Source organism: Pogoniulus pusillus, chromosome 25 (assembly GCF_015220805.1).
Source record: "Pogoniulus pusillus isolate bPogPus1 chromosome 25, bPogPus1.pri, whole genome shotgun sequence".
Classification (NCBI taxonomy): domain Eukaryota; kingdom Metazoa; phylum Chordata; class Aves; order Piciformes; family Lybiidae; genus Pogoniulus; species Pogoniulus pusillus.
The window spans coordinates 2,052,400-2,072,773 of NC_087288.1; the positions used below are offsets into that span (position 1 = coordinate 2,052,400).

Consider the following 20,374-nt stretch of genomic DNA (forward strand, 5'->3'; position numbering starts at 1 on the left):
AGCTGGAAGTGCCATTATCCACAGGGGACTTGAACTGTAATAGATTGTGGCCTTGGAAGCACTGCATCCTAAACTGATGATACACATGAAAGCACTTCAGCAAATCTCTGTGCTGTATTTACAAGTTTCTGCTTTGTGGAGATGTCATGAGGGTGCTCAAACACCGGAACAGGTTGCTCAGGGAGCTGGTGAAGGTCCCATCCCTGGAAGCATTCCAAGGGCAGGCTTGATGGAGCTCTGAGCAACCTGATCTAGTTGGGGATGTCCCTGCTTACTGCTGGGGGTTGGACTAGATAACCTCTAGAGATGTCCTCCAACCCAGTGTGTTGTATGAGTGTGTCCAGAGGGGGGCTGCAAAGGTGATCCAAGGGCTGGAACATCTCTGCTGTGAGGACAGGCTGAGGAAGGTGAAGTTGTTTAGCCTGGAGAAGGGAAGATTCCAGGGCAACCTCATATGCTGCCTTCCAATACCTGATGGTATTGGGTGACGAGGCTGGGGAGAGGCCTTGAGCACAGCCCTACGAGGAGAGGCTGAGGGAGCTGGGATTGGTTAGCCTGGAGAAGAGGAGGCTCAGGGGAGACCTTATTGCTGTCTACAACTATCTGAGGGGTGGTTGTGGCCAGGAGGAGGTTGCTCTCTTCTCTCAGGTGGCCAGCACCAGAACAAGAGGACACAGCCTCAGGCTGCTCCAGGGGAGATTTAGGCTGGAGGTGAGGAGAAAGTTCTTCACTGAGAGAGTCATTGGACACTGGAATGGGCTGCCCGGGGAGGTGGTGGAGTCGCCGTCCCTGGAGCTGTTCAAGGCAGGACTGGACGTGGCACTTGGTGCCATGGTCTGGCCTTGAGCTCTGTGGTAAAGGGTTGGACTTGATGATCTGTGAGGTCTCTTCCAACCTTGATGTACTGTGATACTGTGATAAGCCCTTGCTGTCATGCTAAACCGATAGGAAGGGCAATTCCACTTGCTGGGTGCTGTGGGGTTTGCGGGTGTGATGGTTTGGGTGTTCCTTGCCCCCCCCCCACTTTAGAAATCACCCAGACTGGACTCAGCCAGCTTTGGAAATACGAATGAAGCTTATATTTACAGCTGGCACAATATACAAGCAGATATTTACAGTATATACAGTTATAGACAGAAATAGTCAAGGTAAAAGGTAATACAGAAACACAACTCCCCTCCCAGAAACCTGAGTCCCCAGGAGGGGCTCCCAACCACCCCTTCACCTTCCCCCTACCCCTCTCAACCTTACCCCAGTCCCAGGGAAGAATAGAGGTTCGACCAGGAGGTTAGGAAGCAAAGTGATTAGTCCCAAAAATGGAGGGTGAGGTTAGAGAGTAAGATACAGCCCAGCCAGCAGCCCAAGCGAGAGTGGTGCCTAGTGTCTTATCTATGTTTTGACTTATGGTTTTATACATCTCAGCAAGCCTATGAGTGAAGTAGACATCACCATTGTTTTCCTTTCAGGGCTTGTAATCTAGTTCTTCTCACCAAAACATTCTAGCCTGCTTCAAACTAGTACAGCAGGTTGCAGGGCAACGCTCTCAGTCCTTGTTTCTCTTTGCAGGAGCAGACCTTGCCTTTCCCGCTTCCATCCACGACAACGTAGTCTGCAGCAAAACCTTTCAGATCCTTTACAAAAATGAGGAAGTTGCTGTCAATGATGTGATGATTTTCAAAGTCAAAATGCTGTTGGATGAGAGGAAGGTGAGCTGCCAGTCACCTCTGCTTGCTAACAGGCAGGCCATGAAATACTCCTTGTGCACAGTTTGGCTGAACAGAAGTCAGAGAGCTGAAAAGGTTTCATGCTTGTGCAATCTCTTTCTAGATTGAGGAGTCCCTGAATGAAATGAATTTCCTGCTGACATTAGACCTGCACTTCACAGACACGGACTACTCGTGAGTTGAAACCCACAGGAGTTGTGTTTCAGTGTGGAAGATTGAAATACAGATTTTCAGTCTGAATGTGGAAGATTTCAATCTAAATATGGAAGGTTTCAATTTAAAAGCAGAAGGTTTTAATTCAAATGCAGATGATTTCAATTTAAATGTAGATTTTGTGCTAAATGTGGGAGATTCCAATTTAAATGGAACAGATGTTGATTGAAATGTAATTGATTTCAGTATAAATGTAGGTCATTTCAATCTAAATAGGGAAGATTTCATTTTCAGTATAGAAGATTCCAGTCTAAATGTGGAAGATTCCAGTCTAAATGTAGGTTTTTGTTCTACATGTGGAAGATTTCAATTGAAATGCAGAAGGCTGGAATTTAAATGTAGATTTTGTTCTAAGTGTGGAAGATTTCAGTTTAAATGTGGAAGATTTCAGTTTAAATGTGGAAGATTTCTGTTTAAATGTGGAAGATTTCAGTTTAAATATGGAAGATTTGAATTTAAATGGAGATTATGTTCTAACTGTAGAAGATTTCAATCTAAATGTGGAAGATTTCAATCTAAGTGTAGATTTTGTTCTAAATGTAGAAGATTTCAATGTAAATGCAAAAGATTTCAATTCAAATGCAGAAGATTCCAACCTAAATGTGGAAGATTCCAATCTAAATGGAGATTTTGTTCTGAATGTGGAAGATTTCCTTGTAATTATAGAAGATTCCAACCTAAATGTGGAAGATTTCAATCTAAATGTGGAAGCTTCCAATTTAAATGTAGATTTTAATTTAAATGCAGAAGATTCTAACCTAAATGTGGAAGATTCCAACCTAAATGTGGAAGATTTCAATCTTAAATGTGGAAGCTTCCAATTTAAATGTAGATTTTAATTTAAATGCAGAAGATTCTAACCTAAATGTGGAAGATTCCAACCTAAATGTGGAAGATTCCAACCTAAATGTGGAAGATTCCAACCTAAATGTGGAAGATTCCAACCTAAATGTGGAAGATTCCAACCTAAATGTGGAAGATTCCAGTCTAAATGCAGAAGATTCCAATCTAAATGCAGAAGATTCTAACCTAAATGTGGAAGATTTCAATCTAAATGTGGAAGCTTCCAATTTAAATGTGGAAGATTCCAGTCTAAATGTGGAAGATTCCAATCTGAATGTGGAAGATTTGAGTTTAAATGTGGAAGATTTCAATCTAAGTGTAGATGATTACAGTTCAAATGGAGGTGATTTCAATTCAACCATGGATTTTATTAGAACAATATATGTAAACTCTTTACCCTGATTAAATCATTATTACATATAAATGCAGCATGTTCATTTTAGACATATATGAAGCCAGCAAAGAAATCCTGTGCTGCTCTGTTAAGATTTCACCACTGATTTTTCTCATCCTGGGGGTTTTTTTAGTGTCTCTTTTTCTCTGCAGGAGATGCTGTCACATTCCAAAGCACAGACCTAAGCTAAATTGCTTAGTGATTAATAAGCTGCAGTTTCAGTGTGCTCCTTCTACTGGTAAAGTTGTTTTGTTTTTCATTTGTTTCTAGGCCAGATGACCTGAGCACACTACAGCCAATTAGTAGCCGAACATTAAAGCTGCACTTTAACTTACACCGGGGCCTTCACCATTACGTCAATGTGATGTTTGATTACTTCCACCTCTCAGTCATATCTGTTATAGTCCATGCTTCTTTGGTTGCTCTGCACCAGCCCCTGATAAGGTAATCTCCTCTTCATAAAATGCAGACAAATTATTGAGTGTCCAGATGGGAATCTTCTAAAATTAGAACTGTGGAATCACAGAGTGGGAGGGGTTGGAAGGGACTTCTGGAAGTTGTTGAGTCCAACCCCCCTGCTGAAGCATGTTCTCCTAGATCAGTACTGTCTTACACTGTCATTTACTTCCTCCCTAAGCTAAATTCACTGATCATGTTTCTGGTGACAGTCTTCATGGCAAGGCAAGGCTGATAAGAGGGACAGGGATCTGCTGGAGAGAGTCCAGCAGAGGGCTATGAGGATGATAAGGGGACTGGAGCACTGCCTGATGAAGAGAGGCTAAGGGACCTGGGGCTGCTTAGTCTGCAGAAGAGAATACTGAGAGGAGATCTAATAAATGCTTATAAATGTCTGAGGTCTGGGGGTCAGGAGAGGGGGCACAGGCTCTGCTCACTGCTCCCTGGGATAGGACAAGCAGCAATGGGTGTAAATTGCAGCACAGGAGGTTCCAGCTCAACACAAGGGGGAACTTCTTGACTGGAAAGGTCCCAGAGCACTGGTACAGGCTGCCCAGAGAGGTTGTGGAGTCTCCTTGTGTGGAGCCTTTCCAGGCCTGTCTGGATGTGTTCCTGTGTGCCCTGAGCTAGATTGTGTGGTCCTGCTGTGACAGGGGAGTTGGACTGGATGAGCTCTTTGGGTCCCTTCCAACCCTTGACATCCTGTGAGCCTGTGATGCACAATATGTATTCTGCAACATGAAATCACAGAGTCAGAGAATGGTAGGGGTTGGAAGGAACCTCTGAAGATCATCGAATCCAGCCCCCCTGCCAGAGCAGGTTCACCCAGTTCAAGTTGCTCAAGAACACATCCCAGCTGGGATAAGGCTTTGAGCACCCTGATCTAGTGGGAGGTGTCCCTGCCTAGGTGGTCTTTAAGATCCCTTCCTACTCAAGTCATTCTGTGATTTATCTCTACAGCTTAAACTTCCAGGAATATTGTTTGCATTCTGTGAGGTTTGCACTAGAATTAATGAGGAGGAGCCTGCACAGTCTCCTGGCACAGAGTCTGCTGACTTCTGTGGTGAGAGATAGCAACAGAACAGCCGAGGGTAAATACTGCTTCAGAAAGAGACATGAAGATGATCAGAGGACAGGAGTTCTTCTCCCCATGGGGACAGGCTGAGGGAGCTGAGGCTGTTCAGCCTGAAGAAGAGAAGACTCCAAGGAGACCTTCTAGTGGCCTTCTAGTAGCCGAGGTGGGGCCTGCAAGAAAGCTGGGGTGGGACTTTTTACAAGGGCTGGGAGTGATAGGATGAGAGGGAATGGAATAAAGCTCTGAGAGGGCAGTTTTAGACTGGAAACTAGGAAGAAATTCTTGACAGCATGGGTGGTGAGACAGTGGCACAGGTTGCCATGGGAGGTTTTGGATGCTCCCTCCCTGGAGATGTTCAAGGCCAGGCTGGATGAGAACTTCAGCAACCTGTATTAGTGAGAGGAGCCTCTGCCCGTGTCAGGGGAGATGGAAATAGATGATCTTTAAGATCTCTTCCAACACAACCCATTTTCTGAATCCATGAATCCCTTAGATTTCTCCAGCCAGCTGAAGACAGGTTTCAAACGGGCACCTCTCCCTCAGCACAGCAGCAGAGTTACCTGAGCTATCTGGGCCATCAGAGGTGTTTTAAGAAGACAGCCCACCATGCTAGGGACCTCCAGGATCTTATTGATCATCCTTCCTTCTCCTGCTTCTGAAGAACATCAAGATTTTATCACAACAGATGATCATTTGTGCTCTTTGCAGTTTCCCTCGCCCAGTGAAGAACACCTGGTTGAACAGGAATGCACCAGCACAAAACAGGGACTCTGTGATTCCTTCCCTTGAAAGCGTGGTCTTTGGCAATAACTACTCAAAGCAGTTATCAGCAGATGTAAGAATCTTATCAGTTTGATGTTTAAGTGGTCTTTTGATGTGTGCTGTGACTTTTTATCTCCCCTCCCCTCCAGAAATATAATTTGCTAAAGAATGAATGTTATTACTACTGTCTAGGCATGAGAAAAGTGGTTGTTGTTCCAAAAGGGCTGTGCTGCACACCTGAGGAGCACACAGGTGGAAAGTCTGCAGTATGAAATGCTGGGGAAGTTTGCAGTAAGCAGTGCTTAACCTTCTGGTTTAATACACTGCAATCCATGGCAGTTTGCAAATAGCAGGGATGAGGTTTGTGAAAAGAGCAGTTTGTTACTCTGGAGTTGTTCTGTGTTAACACTGCATTCGTTGTGCAAAACTAAATTGTGCCTCTTCTTTTTCCCCCTTTCTTTTTTCCCTTTATTCTTTCTTTTTTCCCTTTTTCTTTCTTTTTTCCCTCTTTCTTTCCTTTTTCCCTTTTTCTTTTTCCCCTTTTTCTTTCTTTTTCCCCTTTTTCTTTCTTTTTCCCCTTTTTCTTTCTTTTTCCCCTTTTTCTTTCTTTTTCCCCTTTTTCTTTCTTTTCCCCCCTTTTCATTTTTTTGTCCTTTCCTTCTTTTCCATTTCCTTCTTTTCCCCCTTTTCTTGCCTTTCATTCTTTATATTCCTTCCCTTCTTTTTCTTCCCTTTCCCTATTTTTCTTCTCTGTCCTTCTTGTTTTCCCTCTCTTTCCCCCTCTCCCTCTCTTTCCCCCTCTCCCTCTCTTTCCCCCTCTCCCTCTCTTTCCCCCTCTCCCTCTCTTTCCCCCTCTCCCTCTCTTTCCCCCTCTCCCTCTCTTTCCCCCTCTCCCTCTCTTTCCCCCTCTCCCTCTCTTTCCCCCTCTCCCTCTCTTTCCCCCTCTCCCTCTCTTTCCCTCCTTTTTATTCCTTCTTTTTTTTTCTTTATTTCCCTTGCCTTTTTCTCCCCTTTCCTACTCTTTTCCCCCTCTCTTCCCATTTTTTTCTCTCATTTTTCCCCCTCCCTTCCCCCCCCCCTTTTTTTTTTCCTCCCTTCTCCTGCCTTCTTTGTTTTTTCTTTCCTTTTTTTAGGGTTGCAGCTTTGTCATTTCAGAGTCTTTCCTCAGCCATGCCTATAATTTCCACTATACCCTCTGTGCCAGTCTGCTGCTTGCTTTCAAAGGCTTGCACAGCTATTTCCTCATGGTAACCAAGGAGCTGCCCTCTTCCCACCGTATTGAACTGGGTATGTTGAATTTACTGACATAGGTCACTTTCCTGTCGACCTTCCCTCTCCTAGGCTAATCTGGCATGGATTTCATACCTCTTGTGCATCTTTTTAATTGAGCTGGAATAATAAGGGAGGGGGAAAAAAAGAACTAAAAAAGACCTGTCACATTAGGGATAAAACCAGGAGATAAGAGCCTGAATTTAGGCAAATACATGATTTATTTTGCCTTATTGGTCTTGATTTGCCCTCTTCTTTCAAACCACTTTGTAGTGGTGAGAAAGAGGCTAATAAGCTGCAGTTGTTTGTTATAAGGAAACTTTGTATATTTCTGTAGATATTGAAACTCTGCAAGCTTTGGTCTGAGCAGGAAATTATAAGGAAAAAAATAAGACCTACAGGAAGAAATCTGCTGCTTGCTCAGTTCGGGGTCTAACTTTTTAATCAGACTTCCTTAGCTAAGAATTAGAGAAAGCTCTGAATAGAGAGAACTGTTTCTAAACCAAATGGGTAGTCAAAGTATGCTTTCAGAGAAGGTGTTTCATAAAGTGGTTTGAGTTGAAAGGGATCTTAAAGATCATCTAGTTCCAAAGCTCCCACAATGGCCAGGGACACCTCCCTCTAGCCCAGGTTACTCAAGGCCTTCTCCACCTTGCTCTTGAATGCCTCCAGGGAAGGAGCATCTGTAGCCTCCCTGGGCAACCTGTGCCAGTGTCTCACCACCCTCATGGAAAGAATTTCTTCTTCCAATCTAAATCTGCCCTGCTCAAGCTTCAACCCATTCGCCCCTGTCCTGTCACTCCTAGCCCTTGTATAAAAGGTCCCTCCCCAGCTTTATTGTAGCCCCTTCAGGTACTGGAAAGCTGCTCTAAGGTCTCCCTGGAGCCTTCTCTTCTCCAGGCTGAACAACCCCAACTCTCCCAGCCTGTCCCATAGCAGAGGTTCTCCAGCCCTCTAATCATCCTCATGGCCTCCTCTGGACCCACTCCCAACAATTCCATGTCCCTCTTCCTCTGGAGGCAGCAGAACTGAACACAGTACTGCAGGTGGGGGCTGCATCTTTAAAACCTCGTTAAAGTCACCAAAACCATTTGGGGAAGTTTCAGCAGAACTCGAGTTAGACTTTTTTGTCATTCTGTGAGAACTTGAGCTTGCCTTTGGAACGGAAGCTAGAAGAGAAATGCCCCAAAATTCATCTCTGCAGAGAAAATGACACTTTCCATTTACCATTCACTGCACATACTCAGCTGATGCTTTGTTTCCCCTGGGGGTTGGGTTTATTTTCCTTGGTTTTTAAGCCTTTGCTGATAATGACTTTTGTTTTCTTACCTCTAAACTTTTCTGTTTTTCATTTATTTCAGTTATTTTGTTATATGCATTGATTGGGAGAATAGATAGAAGGAGGGAAAAAAGACTAAAAATGGCAATATTAATGCTGCTGCTGTTGTTGTTCACCTTTTGCTCCTTCACATAACTAACGCCTGCCATTAACGCTAATGCCTCTAACATCCATCAGCAGGGAAAAGAAAAGGAGTTGTGTTGCTCTGAGGTCTGCAAGGCACCTGAGGCTCTCACACAGCACACACTTGCTGCAGTTTGCAGTTTCATTCAGCACTTCCCAGAGGTTTTGAGGTTTTAGCTAGGAATTGCATCGATTTTGAGTGGTTAGTTAGAAATTGTATGGAATTTTTAGTTAGAAATTGCACTGATTTTGAATTTATACTTAGAAATTGCTTTGATTTTCAATTTTTAATTGGAAATTTTCTACAATTTTTAGTTAGAAATTGCTTTGATTTTCAATTTTTAGCTAGGATTTGCTTTTTCAATTTTTAGTCAGAGATTGTGTAGAAGAATTTTTTAGTTAGAAATTGCACTGATTTCAAATTTCTGATTAGAAATTGCTTTGATTTTGAATTTTTAGTTAGAAATTGCACTGATTTTGAATTTTTAGTCAGAAATTGCACAGATTTTGAATTTTATAGTTAGAAATTGCACTTATTTTCAAATTTTAGTTAGAAATTGCACTGATACCAAATTTCTGGTTAGAAATTGCTTTGATTTTGAATTTTTAGTTAGAAATTGCTTTGATTTTGAATTTTTAGTCAGAAATTGCTTTGATTTTGAATTTTTAGTCAGAAATTGCTTTGATTTTGAATTTTTAGTTAGAAATTGCACTGATTTTCAATTTTTAGTTAGAAATTGCATTGATTCCGAATTTCTGGTTAGAAATTGCTTTGATTTTGAATTTTTAGTTAGAAATTGCTTTGATTTTGAATTTTTAGTTAGAAATTGCTTTGATTTTGAATTTTTAGTCAGAAATTGCTTTGATTCTGAATTTTTAGTTAGAAATTGCACTGATTTTAAATTTTTAGTTAGAAATTGCATTGATTCCAAATTTCTGGTTAGAAATTGCTTTGATTTTGAATTTTTAGTTAGAAATTGCACTGATTTTGAATTTTTAGTCAGAAATTGCACAGATTTTGAATTTTATAGTTAGAAATTGAACTGATTTTCAATTTTTAGTTAGAAATTGCACTGATACCAAATTTCTGGTTAGAAATTGCTTTGATTTTGAATTTTTAGTCAGAAATTGCACAAATTTTGAATTTTATAGTTAGAAATTGCTTTGATTTTGAATTTTTAGTTAGAAATAACACTGATTTTGAATTTTTAGTCAGAAATGCTATAGAATTTTTAGTTAGAAATTGCACTGATTGTTTAGATTTTGATTTAGAAAGTGCATTTTAAAATTCTGATTTAGAAAATGGATGATTTTTTATCACTGTATCTAATTTTACTTAGAAATTGCATTGATATTTTAGATTTTGACTTAGAAAGTGCCTTGATTTTTACATTTTCATTTAGAAATTCCCTTGATTTTTAAGATTTTTATTTAGAAATTGCATTGATATTTTCACTTTCATTCAGAAATTGCCTTGATTTTAATATTTTGATTTAGAAATTGCATTGAGTTTTTCACTTTCATTCAGAAATTGCCTTGATTTTAATATTTTGATTTAGAAATTGCATTGAGTTTTTCATTTTCATTCAGAAATTACCTTGATTTTAAGATTTTGATTTAGAAATTGCATTGGGTTTTTTTCACTTTCATTCAGAAATTACCTTGATTTTAATATTTTGGTTTAGAAATGGCATTGATTTTTTCCATTTTGATTCAGAAATGGCATTGGTTTTAACATTTTGATTTAGAAATTGCATTGATTTTTTTTGTTTCTTTTTTCACTTTTTAAAGTAAATCAACTGCTTTGTAGTGGGGTTTTGATGTCTGAAGTTCAAGTGAGCGTTGCAGAGGAGAATCTCAAATGCTCTTTAAGTCCCAGCAGCACCATTTATGTTCCTGTTGTGCTCTAGAATAAACACCTCTCTAACAGTGTTTCCTCCACTTGCTTTCCTATTGCTCTGCCCCATCGTTTTAAGCCAGGACAGTGATTTTGCAGAAGCATGTGCAGACAAATGTTGGATTCACTGAGTGTAAATGAAGCTGCTGTTGGGTTGAGGGAATAAAAAACCTGCTGCTTAAATCTGTATCTTGAGTCATGCCTAATCGAGAAACTACAGCAGGACTCTATGCTTTCGTGTACTGCTCTAACTGCACTATTTGCTAGGCTAGCAATAAGCTTTCTTTACTAACTTTAAAGGCAAATAATAAATCAGAGATGGAAAAAAGAGGAGGAGTGTAGTAACTAGTGATGTGTGTGCAATCCCTGTAACTAGCCAAGGCCAGCATGCAGGTCCTTTATGAACGCCTTCTCAGAAGAAAGTATCCACGAACCCAGAGAGACGCCTACCTAGGTATGTTGGCAAAGCAGGGGGGGATATAACCCCTCAGATTTGTACTAATAATATCACAGCTCTTCTTCTCCTTAATCCTAGCAAATATTACTTTGGTTGGGAAATAGGAATGCTCTTTTCACTTTTCAGCTGCAGCCAATGTCTGCTGAGCTCAGAAGTCTGCAGAACTGAGTTATTTCCAGGCTTAGATCATTAAATGCAGCTACTAAAATGAGGAATTATGACTGCTTTTGGGTTTATTGTTGTCCTGCTTTTCTAAACAGGTCGAGATTTCAGTCAGTTGTCACCATCAAAACAGATGAAAATTAGAGATTCATAGATTTATAAAGGGATTGAGGTTGGAAGGGACCTTAAAGATTATCCAATTCCAACCCCCCTGCCATAGGCAGGGACAGCTCCCACTAGCCCAGGTTGCACAAGGCTTCATCCAGCCTCCAGGGAAGGGGCATCCACAAGCTCCCTGGGCAAGCAGTGTCTCAGCAGCCTTCCTTGTCATTTCATTTAATTCATCACAGGCTCAATTAGATTCATACCTTTACTTCCTGAGAAATCTTACAGGTCACTCCTGATCTCTCAAAGCTCAATTCTTCCAAACATAACCCAAGATATACTCAAAGCTTAAGGTGAATTGGTCCTTATCCAAGTTACTCCCTTTGAAAGGTGGCCTGGTGCTGGGCAGAAGGTGCCAGTGCTGGTAAAGTTTGTGATGGGACAATAATAAAACAGCAGTTCAGTCTCATGGTAGGTCATCAGCTGCATCATCTCTTAAATGTGTTTTGGGTTTGTTTTAGAGATCAAAAAACCCCAATTTCTAGCAGAGCCAGCAAAGCTGCATCAGCTGCTTGCTGAGTTGAGCATTGCTGCTGTAGAATGTTAGTATTTTGTTCCCTTTTGTCTTGCATTGTCTCTAATCTGTCTTTTATTTTAATATAAAGTTGTAGTTTGGGATTTTGCCTAAAAAATCAGAGTTTTAAATGTTGCTCAATGCCTGTTCTCACTCACAGCATGACAAATAAGGTAGAATAATGAACAGTTTTATTTGACTAAATCAGAATTCTTGGACAATTAAACAATGATACTTAAATCTCTGGAGCTTGCAAATCAGGTCAAGAACCTGCCTCAGAAATAAAAAGAAATCATTTTTGTTTTCCCTAGTGGCACAATCTGTGTGGCAACAAACACACCAAAAGTTGTATCCTGCCTTCAATTGGTTTCATAATTAATTATCAGAGTAATGATCAAGTAGCACTGAGCTAATAGAGGTGTTGGTATCTTTGCAATATGTTGCAAACTTGAGGCACTGCTGCAGTTTGGGTGGTTTCTCAGAAGGTTGTATGAGCTGCTTTGGCATGAGGCTTAACCTTCATTATAATGGGTGCAATTAGGTGAAAATCAGCACAAACTGCCCACATTTAGCTGGTGCCAATCCCTAGACAAGTCCAAGTAAATGTGCTGCTGCCATTCAGCAAAGCTTCCTTCATCAGCTCTATCCCAAATTTGTTGTTGCAGGTTTCAAGGCAGTTTGTTAGTGAATGTTTCCCTGAAACATTGTTGGTTTCTTCCTTAATACTACACTTCCAACATGGATGGAAGGAGGAATAGTTGTGAGAGGCAGTTTTAATACTACATTTCCTGCATGGATGGAAGGAGGAATAGCTGTGAGAGGCAGTTTTAATACTACATTTCCTGCATGGATGGAAGGAGGAATAGTTGTGAGAGGCAGTTTTAATACTACACTTCCTACATGGATGGAAGGAGGAATAGTTGTGAGAGGCAGTTTTAATACTACACTTCCTACATGGATGGAAGGAGGGATAGTTGTGAGAGGCAGTTTTAATACTACACTTCCTACATGGATGGAAGGAGGAATAGTTGTGAGAGGCAGTTTTAATACTACACTTCCAACATGGATGGAAGGAGGAGTAGTTGTGAGAGGCAGTTTTAATACTACACTTCCTACATGGATGGAAGGAGGAATAGTTGTGAGAGGCAGTTTTAATACTACACTTCCTACATGGATGGAAGGAGGAATAGTTGTGAGAGGCAGTTTTAATACTACACTTCCTACATGGATGGAAGGAAGAATAGTTGTGAGAGGCAGTTTTAATACTACACTTCCAACATTAATTGAAGGAGAAAAAGTTGTTAGAGACAATTTTAATACTACACTTCCAACATTAATTGAAGGAGAAAAAGTTGTTAGAGACAATTTTAATACTACATTTCCAACATTAATTGAAGGAGAAATTGTTAGAGACAGTTTTAGGGTTTATACATCATAGAATCTTAGATAGGTTTGGGTTGGAAGGGATCTCAAAGGTCATCTAGTTCCAACCTCTCTGCCATGGGCAGGGACACCTGCACTAGAGCAGGTTGATCATGGCCCCAGGCTGAATGCTTTTTACTCAATTCTGAAGATGGAGCCCTTCCCTTGTTAACTGTAGAAGGGAATCAAAACACAGTACCAAACTGTTCTTTAATTAAACAGATCCTTTAAGTAGAGCAGGGATGATTAGCAAGGAGGAAGGTCTTACATGAAGTAATAGATCTCTTTTCTTTATAACTAAATCCCCCAAGTGTCAGATCCAGTCTAAGCTGCCACACCACACAAATTCCATTTGCTCTTAACACTGAGAGAAAGATTGGTTAGAGAGGAGTTTTGTTGGACTGAATTAGAGTCACTCAGGCAATTAAAGAATTCCTAAATGGAATTCCTCAGTCAATTAAAGAATGTTACTTAAATTGGCAGAGGTAAATAAACCTACCTGTAGAGAAATGGTGTTGGAAAAAGGCATCTCTGGAAAATCTGAGGTAGAAGAGGAGCTGCATTAGCTTGGTCTAATTGGCAATAGACAAGAAATTGTCTCAGCAGATCATTGCCAGCTGTAAAATCTAAAGTGTAGTCTAATTGTGAAGGGAAAAATTGGGATCCTTGACAGGGTATCATGGAGAGTGATCTTGATACTCAACTGCAACCCATATTTTCGTTGCTTGTGCTCTGCCTTCAAGCTCAGAAATGGCTATGGAATGGTTTTAATAAGAGTTTAGGAGTTACTTGACTTAAGGATGACACAGGCACTTAATGTGGCTTCAGGTTTTACCTGCTGGGGTCGTTTTCACCTTGTAAAATTGGTTTGTGGGACAACTGGTTTTACTCTGCAGCTTGGAAAGTGCATTTTTCAATGGCTCTATCCTCTCACCTTTCAGAAAACATAGATGTAGAAGTTCGCCTTGCAGAACTGTGTGAAGAAGTAAAGGTACCAGTTTATGTCTTCCTTTCCACGTGAAGTAACTAGAAAAGGAGAGTAGGCTAATTTCATGGACAGCTTGGGAAGAAACACTTTGTGCCAGTGGTAATACTGAGTGGCTTTTGCCAACATTTATTTCAGATGAAGGAAGAAACTTGGGTGCATTGATTGCTGAGCAGCTCCCCATGAGCCAGCAGTGCGCTCCTGCAGCCCAGCAGGCAGTTGTGTGCTGTGCTGCAGCCAGAGCAGTGTGGGGAGCAGGGTAAGAGAGTGGGGATCCTGCCCCTTGGCTCTGCTCTGCTCTGACCTTACCTCCAATCCTGCCTCGAGTTCTGGTGTCTCCAGCAGAAGGACACAGAGCTGCTGGAGTGTGGCCAGAGGAGGCCACAAAGATGATCCAAGGGCTGGAGCAGCTCTGCTGTGAGGACAGAGTGAGGGAGCTGCGGGGTGCAGCCTGCAGAGGAGAAGGCCCCAGGGGGACCTAGGAGCTGCCTTCCAATATCTGAAGGAATGATGTAATCATAGACACATGGAATCAAGCAGGTTTGAAGAGAGCTCCAAGCTCAGCCAGCCCAACCTAGCACCCAGCCCTGCCCAACCAACCAGACCATGGCACTAAGTGCCCCAGCCAGGCTTGGCTTCAACCCCTCCAGCCACACAGACTCCACCACCTCCCTGGGCAGCCCATTCCAATGCCAATCACTCTCTCTGCCAACAACTTCCTAACAACATCCAGCCTAGACCTGCCCTGGCACAGCTTGAGGCTGTGTCCCCTTCTTCTGTTGCTGGCTGCCTGGCAGCAGAGCCCAACCCCACTGGCTACAGCCTCTCTTGAATTGAGGAGCCCAGAACTGAACACAGTACTCAAGATGTGGATCCTACAGGGAGGCTGCATAGGGACTTTTCCTGAGGGTGTCTAGAGACAGGCCATGGGGGAATGGTTTGAAGCTGAGGCAGAGCAGTGTTAGACTGGAGCTAAGGATCCTAATATGTGGGTGGTGGGACACTGGGATGGGTTGCCCAGGGGAGTTTTGAATGCCTCTTCTCTGGAGGTGTTGAAGGCCAGGTTGGATGAGTACTTGAGCAGCTGAGCCTAGCTGAGAGGTGTCCCTGCCCATGCAGAAGAGGGTGGAGTAGATGATCTCTGAGCTCCCTTCCAGCCTGAGCCATTCTGTGAAATTGCTCAGCTACCTCCAAAGCTTCACTAAGTGAGTTGGGGGCTTGGCATGTCAGTAGTAGGCACAGTGACCTTTTTCTGTCAGGAAGCTGAAGAGCCTAGAAAGGTGCATTACATAGAATAAAAATCACATTTTTACTTCTCTGCATTTCGAATGTTGAGTTCTTTCCTTTTGATAGTCTCAAATAACAAAGAGAGAAGGTGAAACAGTAGTAGTAGGTTGCCCAAAAGCAGATTCTCCAAGTCATCCTCTCCTCTGGCAGGCCTCCTGATGCTGTCTCCTGTTTTCCCTGCACGAAGGAAACAGCTGTCTGCCTCAGCTTAGATTTGTCTCCTCTCCTCTTAGTCACAGCTAGCCCCAGCTGAGCAGCTGAATCAGTGGTGACAGCATGGCTTAAAGCACAGGTTGTAGAACTTCTCTGGGAGGTTGTCCATGCTTTGCTGCTGAGTGAGCCATCTGCCTGGCTTCTGAACAGCAGCTGCCTGACCCTCGCTGCTGCAGTAGTAGCTAAGTGCAAGGACCTGGCCTTGAAAGCAAATGACTTGTGTCACTGGAGACAGAGCTAACAGTTAGCTCCCTGGGGGCAGCTGACAGTCTTCTCTATGAAAGCCAACAGCATTCTGGGCTGGATCAGCAACAGTACAAGCAGCAGGACCAGGGAAGTGATTGTCCCCTCTACTCAGCGCTGATCAGGCCACATCTTGAAGAGTGCTTTCAGTTTTGGTCTCCTCTCTACAAGAAAGACATTGAGGTGCTGGAACAGGTCCTGAGGAAGACAGCAAAGCTGCTGAAGGGTCTGGAGGACAGGGCTGGTGAGGAGGATCACCTGAGGTTGGTTAGGCTGGAGAGGAAGAGGCGGAGGGAAGACCTTCTCACTCTCCACAACTCCCTGAAAGGAGGTTGGAGCAAGATGGGTCATGGTCCCTTCTCCCTTGGAACAAAGGACAGAATGAGAGCAAATGGCCTCAAGTTGCACCAGGGGAGGTTTAAGTTGGGTGTTAGAAGAAACTTCATCACTGAAAGGGTTCCTAAAGAGTAGAAGAGGCTCCCTAGGGAGGTGGTTGAATCCCCATCTCTGTTTCAGGGAGGCAGAGATGTGGTGCTGAGGGACATGGTTTAGCACCAGCCTTCATAGTTAGGTAATAGGTGGGCTTGATGGTCTGAAGAGTTTTTTCTGACCAGAATGATTCCATGACTATGATGAAAAGGGTTTCTGTGTTTACATACCTCCTGTGAACTCTTCACTTTCTCCCTTAGCTTGCTAAGGTGTGTTTCTATTTTTCCATCTTCTTTTTTTTGGGTGCAGTTGTTGCCAGGAGTGACAATTTCCACTCTTTCCTGCTGAATTGGTGTTTGGATATTTGCACTCCTTTCTTCTCCCTGCTCTTTAATATTACCAGAGCTGGATCTTTACTGTTTTTACTTTCTGATTGTCCCAGAATCCTGGAATGGTTTGGGTTGGAAGGGAACTGCAGAGTTCATCCAGTCCAACCCCCTGCAAGTCAGCAGGGACATCCTCCACTAGATCAGGTTGTTTAGAGCCCTGTGCAACCTCACCTTGAATATCTCCAATGAGGGAGCCTCAACCACCTCCCTGGGCAACCTCTTCCAGTGTTCCACCATCCTCATGGTGCAGAACTTGTTCCTAATATCCAAGCTAAATCTTCTCTCGTTTCAAACCACTTTCCCATATCCTATCACTGCAGCCCTTTGCAAACAGTCCCTCTGCAGCCTGCTTGTAGCCCACTCAGGTACTGGCAGGCTGCTCTTAGGTCTGTCTCCCTGGAGCCTTCTCCAGGCTGAACACCCCCAGCTCCCTCATCCTGCCCTCATAGCAGAGGTTCTCCAGCCCCCTGATGATTTCCATGGCTTCCTTTATCAGATTTGTGTCTTTCTTATATGCTGAGGGCTCCAGAGCTGGACACAATACTCCAGGTGAGGTCTCAGCAGAGCACAGGGGCAGGATCCCCTCTCTCCATCTCTGCCCACGCTGCTTTGGATGCAGCTCAGGTTTGCTATTGGCCTTCTGGGCTGCCAAGCTCTGTTGGCTCCTGTCCATTATGCATAAAGTGACTGTAGGTGTGTGAGTGTTCTTGTGACTGCTCTGAGGTGGAGATGTCATTATGAAGCTGTTATGATTGTGCCAAAGTTGGACTGACATAGCCAGGATCGATTTTTCTGGGGCCTGATTGCTCTTCCTTTCAGGCTCACTCTGGCTTTTGCATGTTAGAAGATAACAACAGTTACAATTCAAGGTCAGACGTTTCTTAATGTAATTGAACCCTTAATTTAAGGTCAGGAGTCCTACAAGACAATCAGATACTCTTTAAAGCAACATAAACCAATCTATTAGTGTTGTAACACAGATTAATTCAGTTCTGATCCTTAGACAAAAGAGCTCTGAGTTGGGAATGACTTTGTGCATTAAAATTCTCCCTAAGATAAAGTTCACTTTGCTTTCTTCTTCTTCTTCTCTGGACATTGTGGTCTCATCTGTTAATCTTTTACCTCTTTTTTCCTGACTTTAGAAAATGGAAAATCCTGATGAACTGGCAGAACTCATAAATATGAATCTTGCTCAGCTCTGCTCCCTTCTAATGGCTCTCTGGGGGCAATTTCTGGAGGTCATTACCTTGCAAGAGGAGGTCACAGCATTGCTAGCTCAAGAGCATCACACCTTGAGGGTAAGTATTGACCCTGGCTTTAGCATCTGACATCTCCATGCTCCTACTGGGGCACAGTTAGGGCAATTTTTGTCAGAGTGAGACTCCAGCTTCTCATTTTTCTAGTTTTAGGTAGGAAAACTGCAGTCATGAAGGGAGCTGTTGGACTGCATCTGTTAGCTTGTGCATCATGTTGTTAGAGCTTCTCCTTGGAATCTAATACAGCAAATGACATCATTTGTGTTTCCAAACCAGCTAATTCATTCAGAAATGCAGTTCAGAAGGCAAATTGCAGCCTGTGCAATGAGATTTGTTTGTGCAGAATGAGATATTGTTCTGCAGGAGCCACCCCTGCTGCCCACTCTGCATTTTACTTCTCTGCTGCATTTAGGCTGCCTGCTTCCATCATAAGCCAAAGTCTTTTCTCCTTCTCAATTAAGAATTTATGACCTCCACAAGCTTTGCAAAGTCTCTTAAGTGGGATTTTGGTAAGGGAGAGCTGTGAGTGTGTGTACAAATGTATAAAAAGACCTCCAGTGAATAGCTACTCAGACAGCTGATCTGTAGCTGTGTAAATAAAGTTGCTGGGGGCTTGCTACATAGCAAACCACAGCAGTACTGACTCTCAGAGTGAAATATACCCAGTTATGAACCCAAATGTTTACTGACTTCACCACCTCTGCATTTCTCTCACACACATTAGAGAACAGATGATTTTAAGAGATGATCTGGAGGCATTTCTCTTGTCCAAGCATTTACAGAGAGCTCATTCTAAGGTCTGGTTAATGAGAATATATAGAATCATGGAAGGCTCTGGGTTGGAAGTGACCTCTGAAGCTCATCCAGTCCAAGCCCCTCTGCAGTCAGCAGGGACATCCTCAACTAGATCAAGTTGCCCACAGCCCCGTTGAGCCTCACCTTGAATATGTTTAGAGGTGGAGCCTCAACCCTGGGCAAGCTCTTCCAGTGTTTCACTACTCTGATGGTGCAGAACTTGTTCCTAACATCAATCTAAATCTCTCATTTCAAACCATTGTTCCTCATCCTATCCCTGCAGGCCTTTGCAAACAGTCCCTCTTTAGCCTTGTTGAAGGCCTCTTTCAGGTCCTGGCAGGCCACTGTCTGGTCTCTCTGGTGCCTTCTTTTCTTTAGGCTGAACAACCCCAGCTCGAAACAAGCTTGAGCTTCTTTTATGGTGGCAAGAAGTGTCTGGTGGCTTTTGCTTACTGAGTGCTGCAGTTACTGGATACTTTATTATCTCCCCAAACATCAAGGGCTGAAAAGGAGATGCAGGACATGGGTAATTGTAAACTTACTTTGTATTTAGGGCCTGATAGCAAAGGGCAAGCAGGCTGACTCCTTAAGAATGAAGTAATATGGCACTGAGAAGGACATTCCACCTGATTCAAGAGCAGCAGCAATATGATCATTAGTTTTACAAAGGGTGATTTGCATCTGTGACACTTATTTTCTGTGCTCCCAAGACATGAAGAGCTCCTGTTAATGCTTTGCTAATGCAGGTAAAAGAAAATGTAGGTAAGAAACTACAGCTCCACCAGGCTGCCTACCCTGCACTGAAGCTGGAGCCAACATCCATGAGTTCAGGCAACCTTTAATTTAAGGAAGATGCCAAATTTAAGCCTTGACTTTTGGTTGGTTGATTTTTAGGTCCTTTTTTGTAGTGCTTAGTGTAACAATTTGTGATTTGTATTACCACTCTTTAGAGATGATAGATTTTGAGGGTTGCTATAACCTTGAGTGCGGTGTCCAGTTCTGGGCTCCTCCATTCGAGAGAGATGCTGAGGTGCTGGAAGGTGTTTGGAGAAGGGCAGCAAGGCTGGGGAGGGGCCTGGAGCAGAGCCCTGTGAGGAGAGGCTGAGGGAGCTGGGGGGTGTGCAGCCTGCAGCAGAGGAGGCTCAGGGCAGAGCTCACTGCTGTCTGCAGCTGCCTGCAGGGAGGCTGTAGCCAGGTGGGGTTGGGCTCTGCTGCCAGGCAGCCAGCACCAGAAGAAGGGGACCCAGCCTGAAGCTGTGCCAGGGCAGGTCTAGGCTGGATGTTGTTAGGAAGTTCCTGGCAGAGAGAGTGATTGGCATTGGAATGGGCTGCCCAGGGAGGTGGTGGAGTCTGTGTGGCTGGAGGTGTTGAAGCCAAGCCTGGCTGGGGCACTTAGTGCCATGGTCTGGTTGGTTCTTCACAGCAAGAGTAATTGTCACTGGAATAGGCTGCCCAGGGAGGTGGTGGAGTCCCCATCCCTGGAGGTGTTTAAGAGGAGGCTGCACGAGGCACTTAGTGCCATGGCTTAGTTAATTAGAAGGCTTAGGTGATAGGTTGGACTCGATGATCTTGAAGGTCTTTTCCAACCTGCTTCATTCTGTGATTCTGTGAGAGTAAAGGGGGAGAAGAACCTCCCTAGACCTTTTGGACACTTTTCTTGGTGCACCTCAGGATGCCATTGGCCCTCTTGGCCACAAGGGCACATTGCTGTCCCGTGGAGAACTTCTGTCCCCTGGCATGCCAAGGCCTTTCTCCATGGAGCTGCTTTCCAGCAAGACAACTCCTGACCTGTATTGGTGCCTGGTCCAATGACTTGCACCTACCTGACTTACAAGCAGCTACTTCTGCTGCAGTGTTGATTGAAAATGAGGTTTTAATGCAGGACTGTATTTATTCTAAGTAATAAGTTGAAATACATTTATTTCTAATTTAAAATACTCTCTCAGAATTTTACTTCTTGGT

General features: G+C 43.2%; 1 protein-coding gene across 4 annotated transcripts in view; it reads left to right on the forward strand.

Annotated features, from left to right (window-relative positions):
* The window catches only part of FAM135A (family with sequence similarity 135 member A), a 75,314-nt gene that overhangs the window by 32,402 nt on the left and 22,538 nt on the right, over window positions 1-20,374 (forward strand). For 3 of the 4 annotated variants that reach the window (XR_010306975.1, XR_010306976.1, XM_064164154.1), the window contains exons 4-11: window positions 1,567-1,706; window positions 1,828-1,898; window positions 3,445-3,618; window positions 5,414-5,540; window positions 6,601-6,754; window positions 10,472-10,549; window positions 13,757-13,806; window positions 17,504-17,659. Coding sequence is in view for 2 of the 4 variants with exons in the window: in XM_064164154.1 (XP_064020224.1) it covers window positions 1,567-1,706; window positions 1,828-1,898; window positions 3,445-3,618; window positions 5,414-5,540; window positions 6,601-6,754; window positions 10,472-10,549; window positions 13,757-13,806; window positions 17,504-17,659 (950 nt within the window). In the remaining 2 variants the exon portion in view is untranslated. The remainder of the gene's footprint in view (window positions 1-1,566; window positions 1,707-1,827; window positions 1,899-3,444; window positions 3,619-5,413; window positions 5,541-6,600; window positions 6,755-10,471; window positions 10,550-13,756; window positions 13,807-17,503; window positions 17,660-20,374) is intronic. The other variant, XM_064164155.1, reaches the window with a different exon arrangement.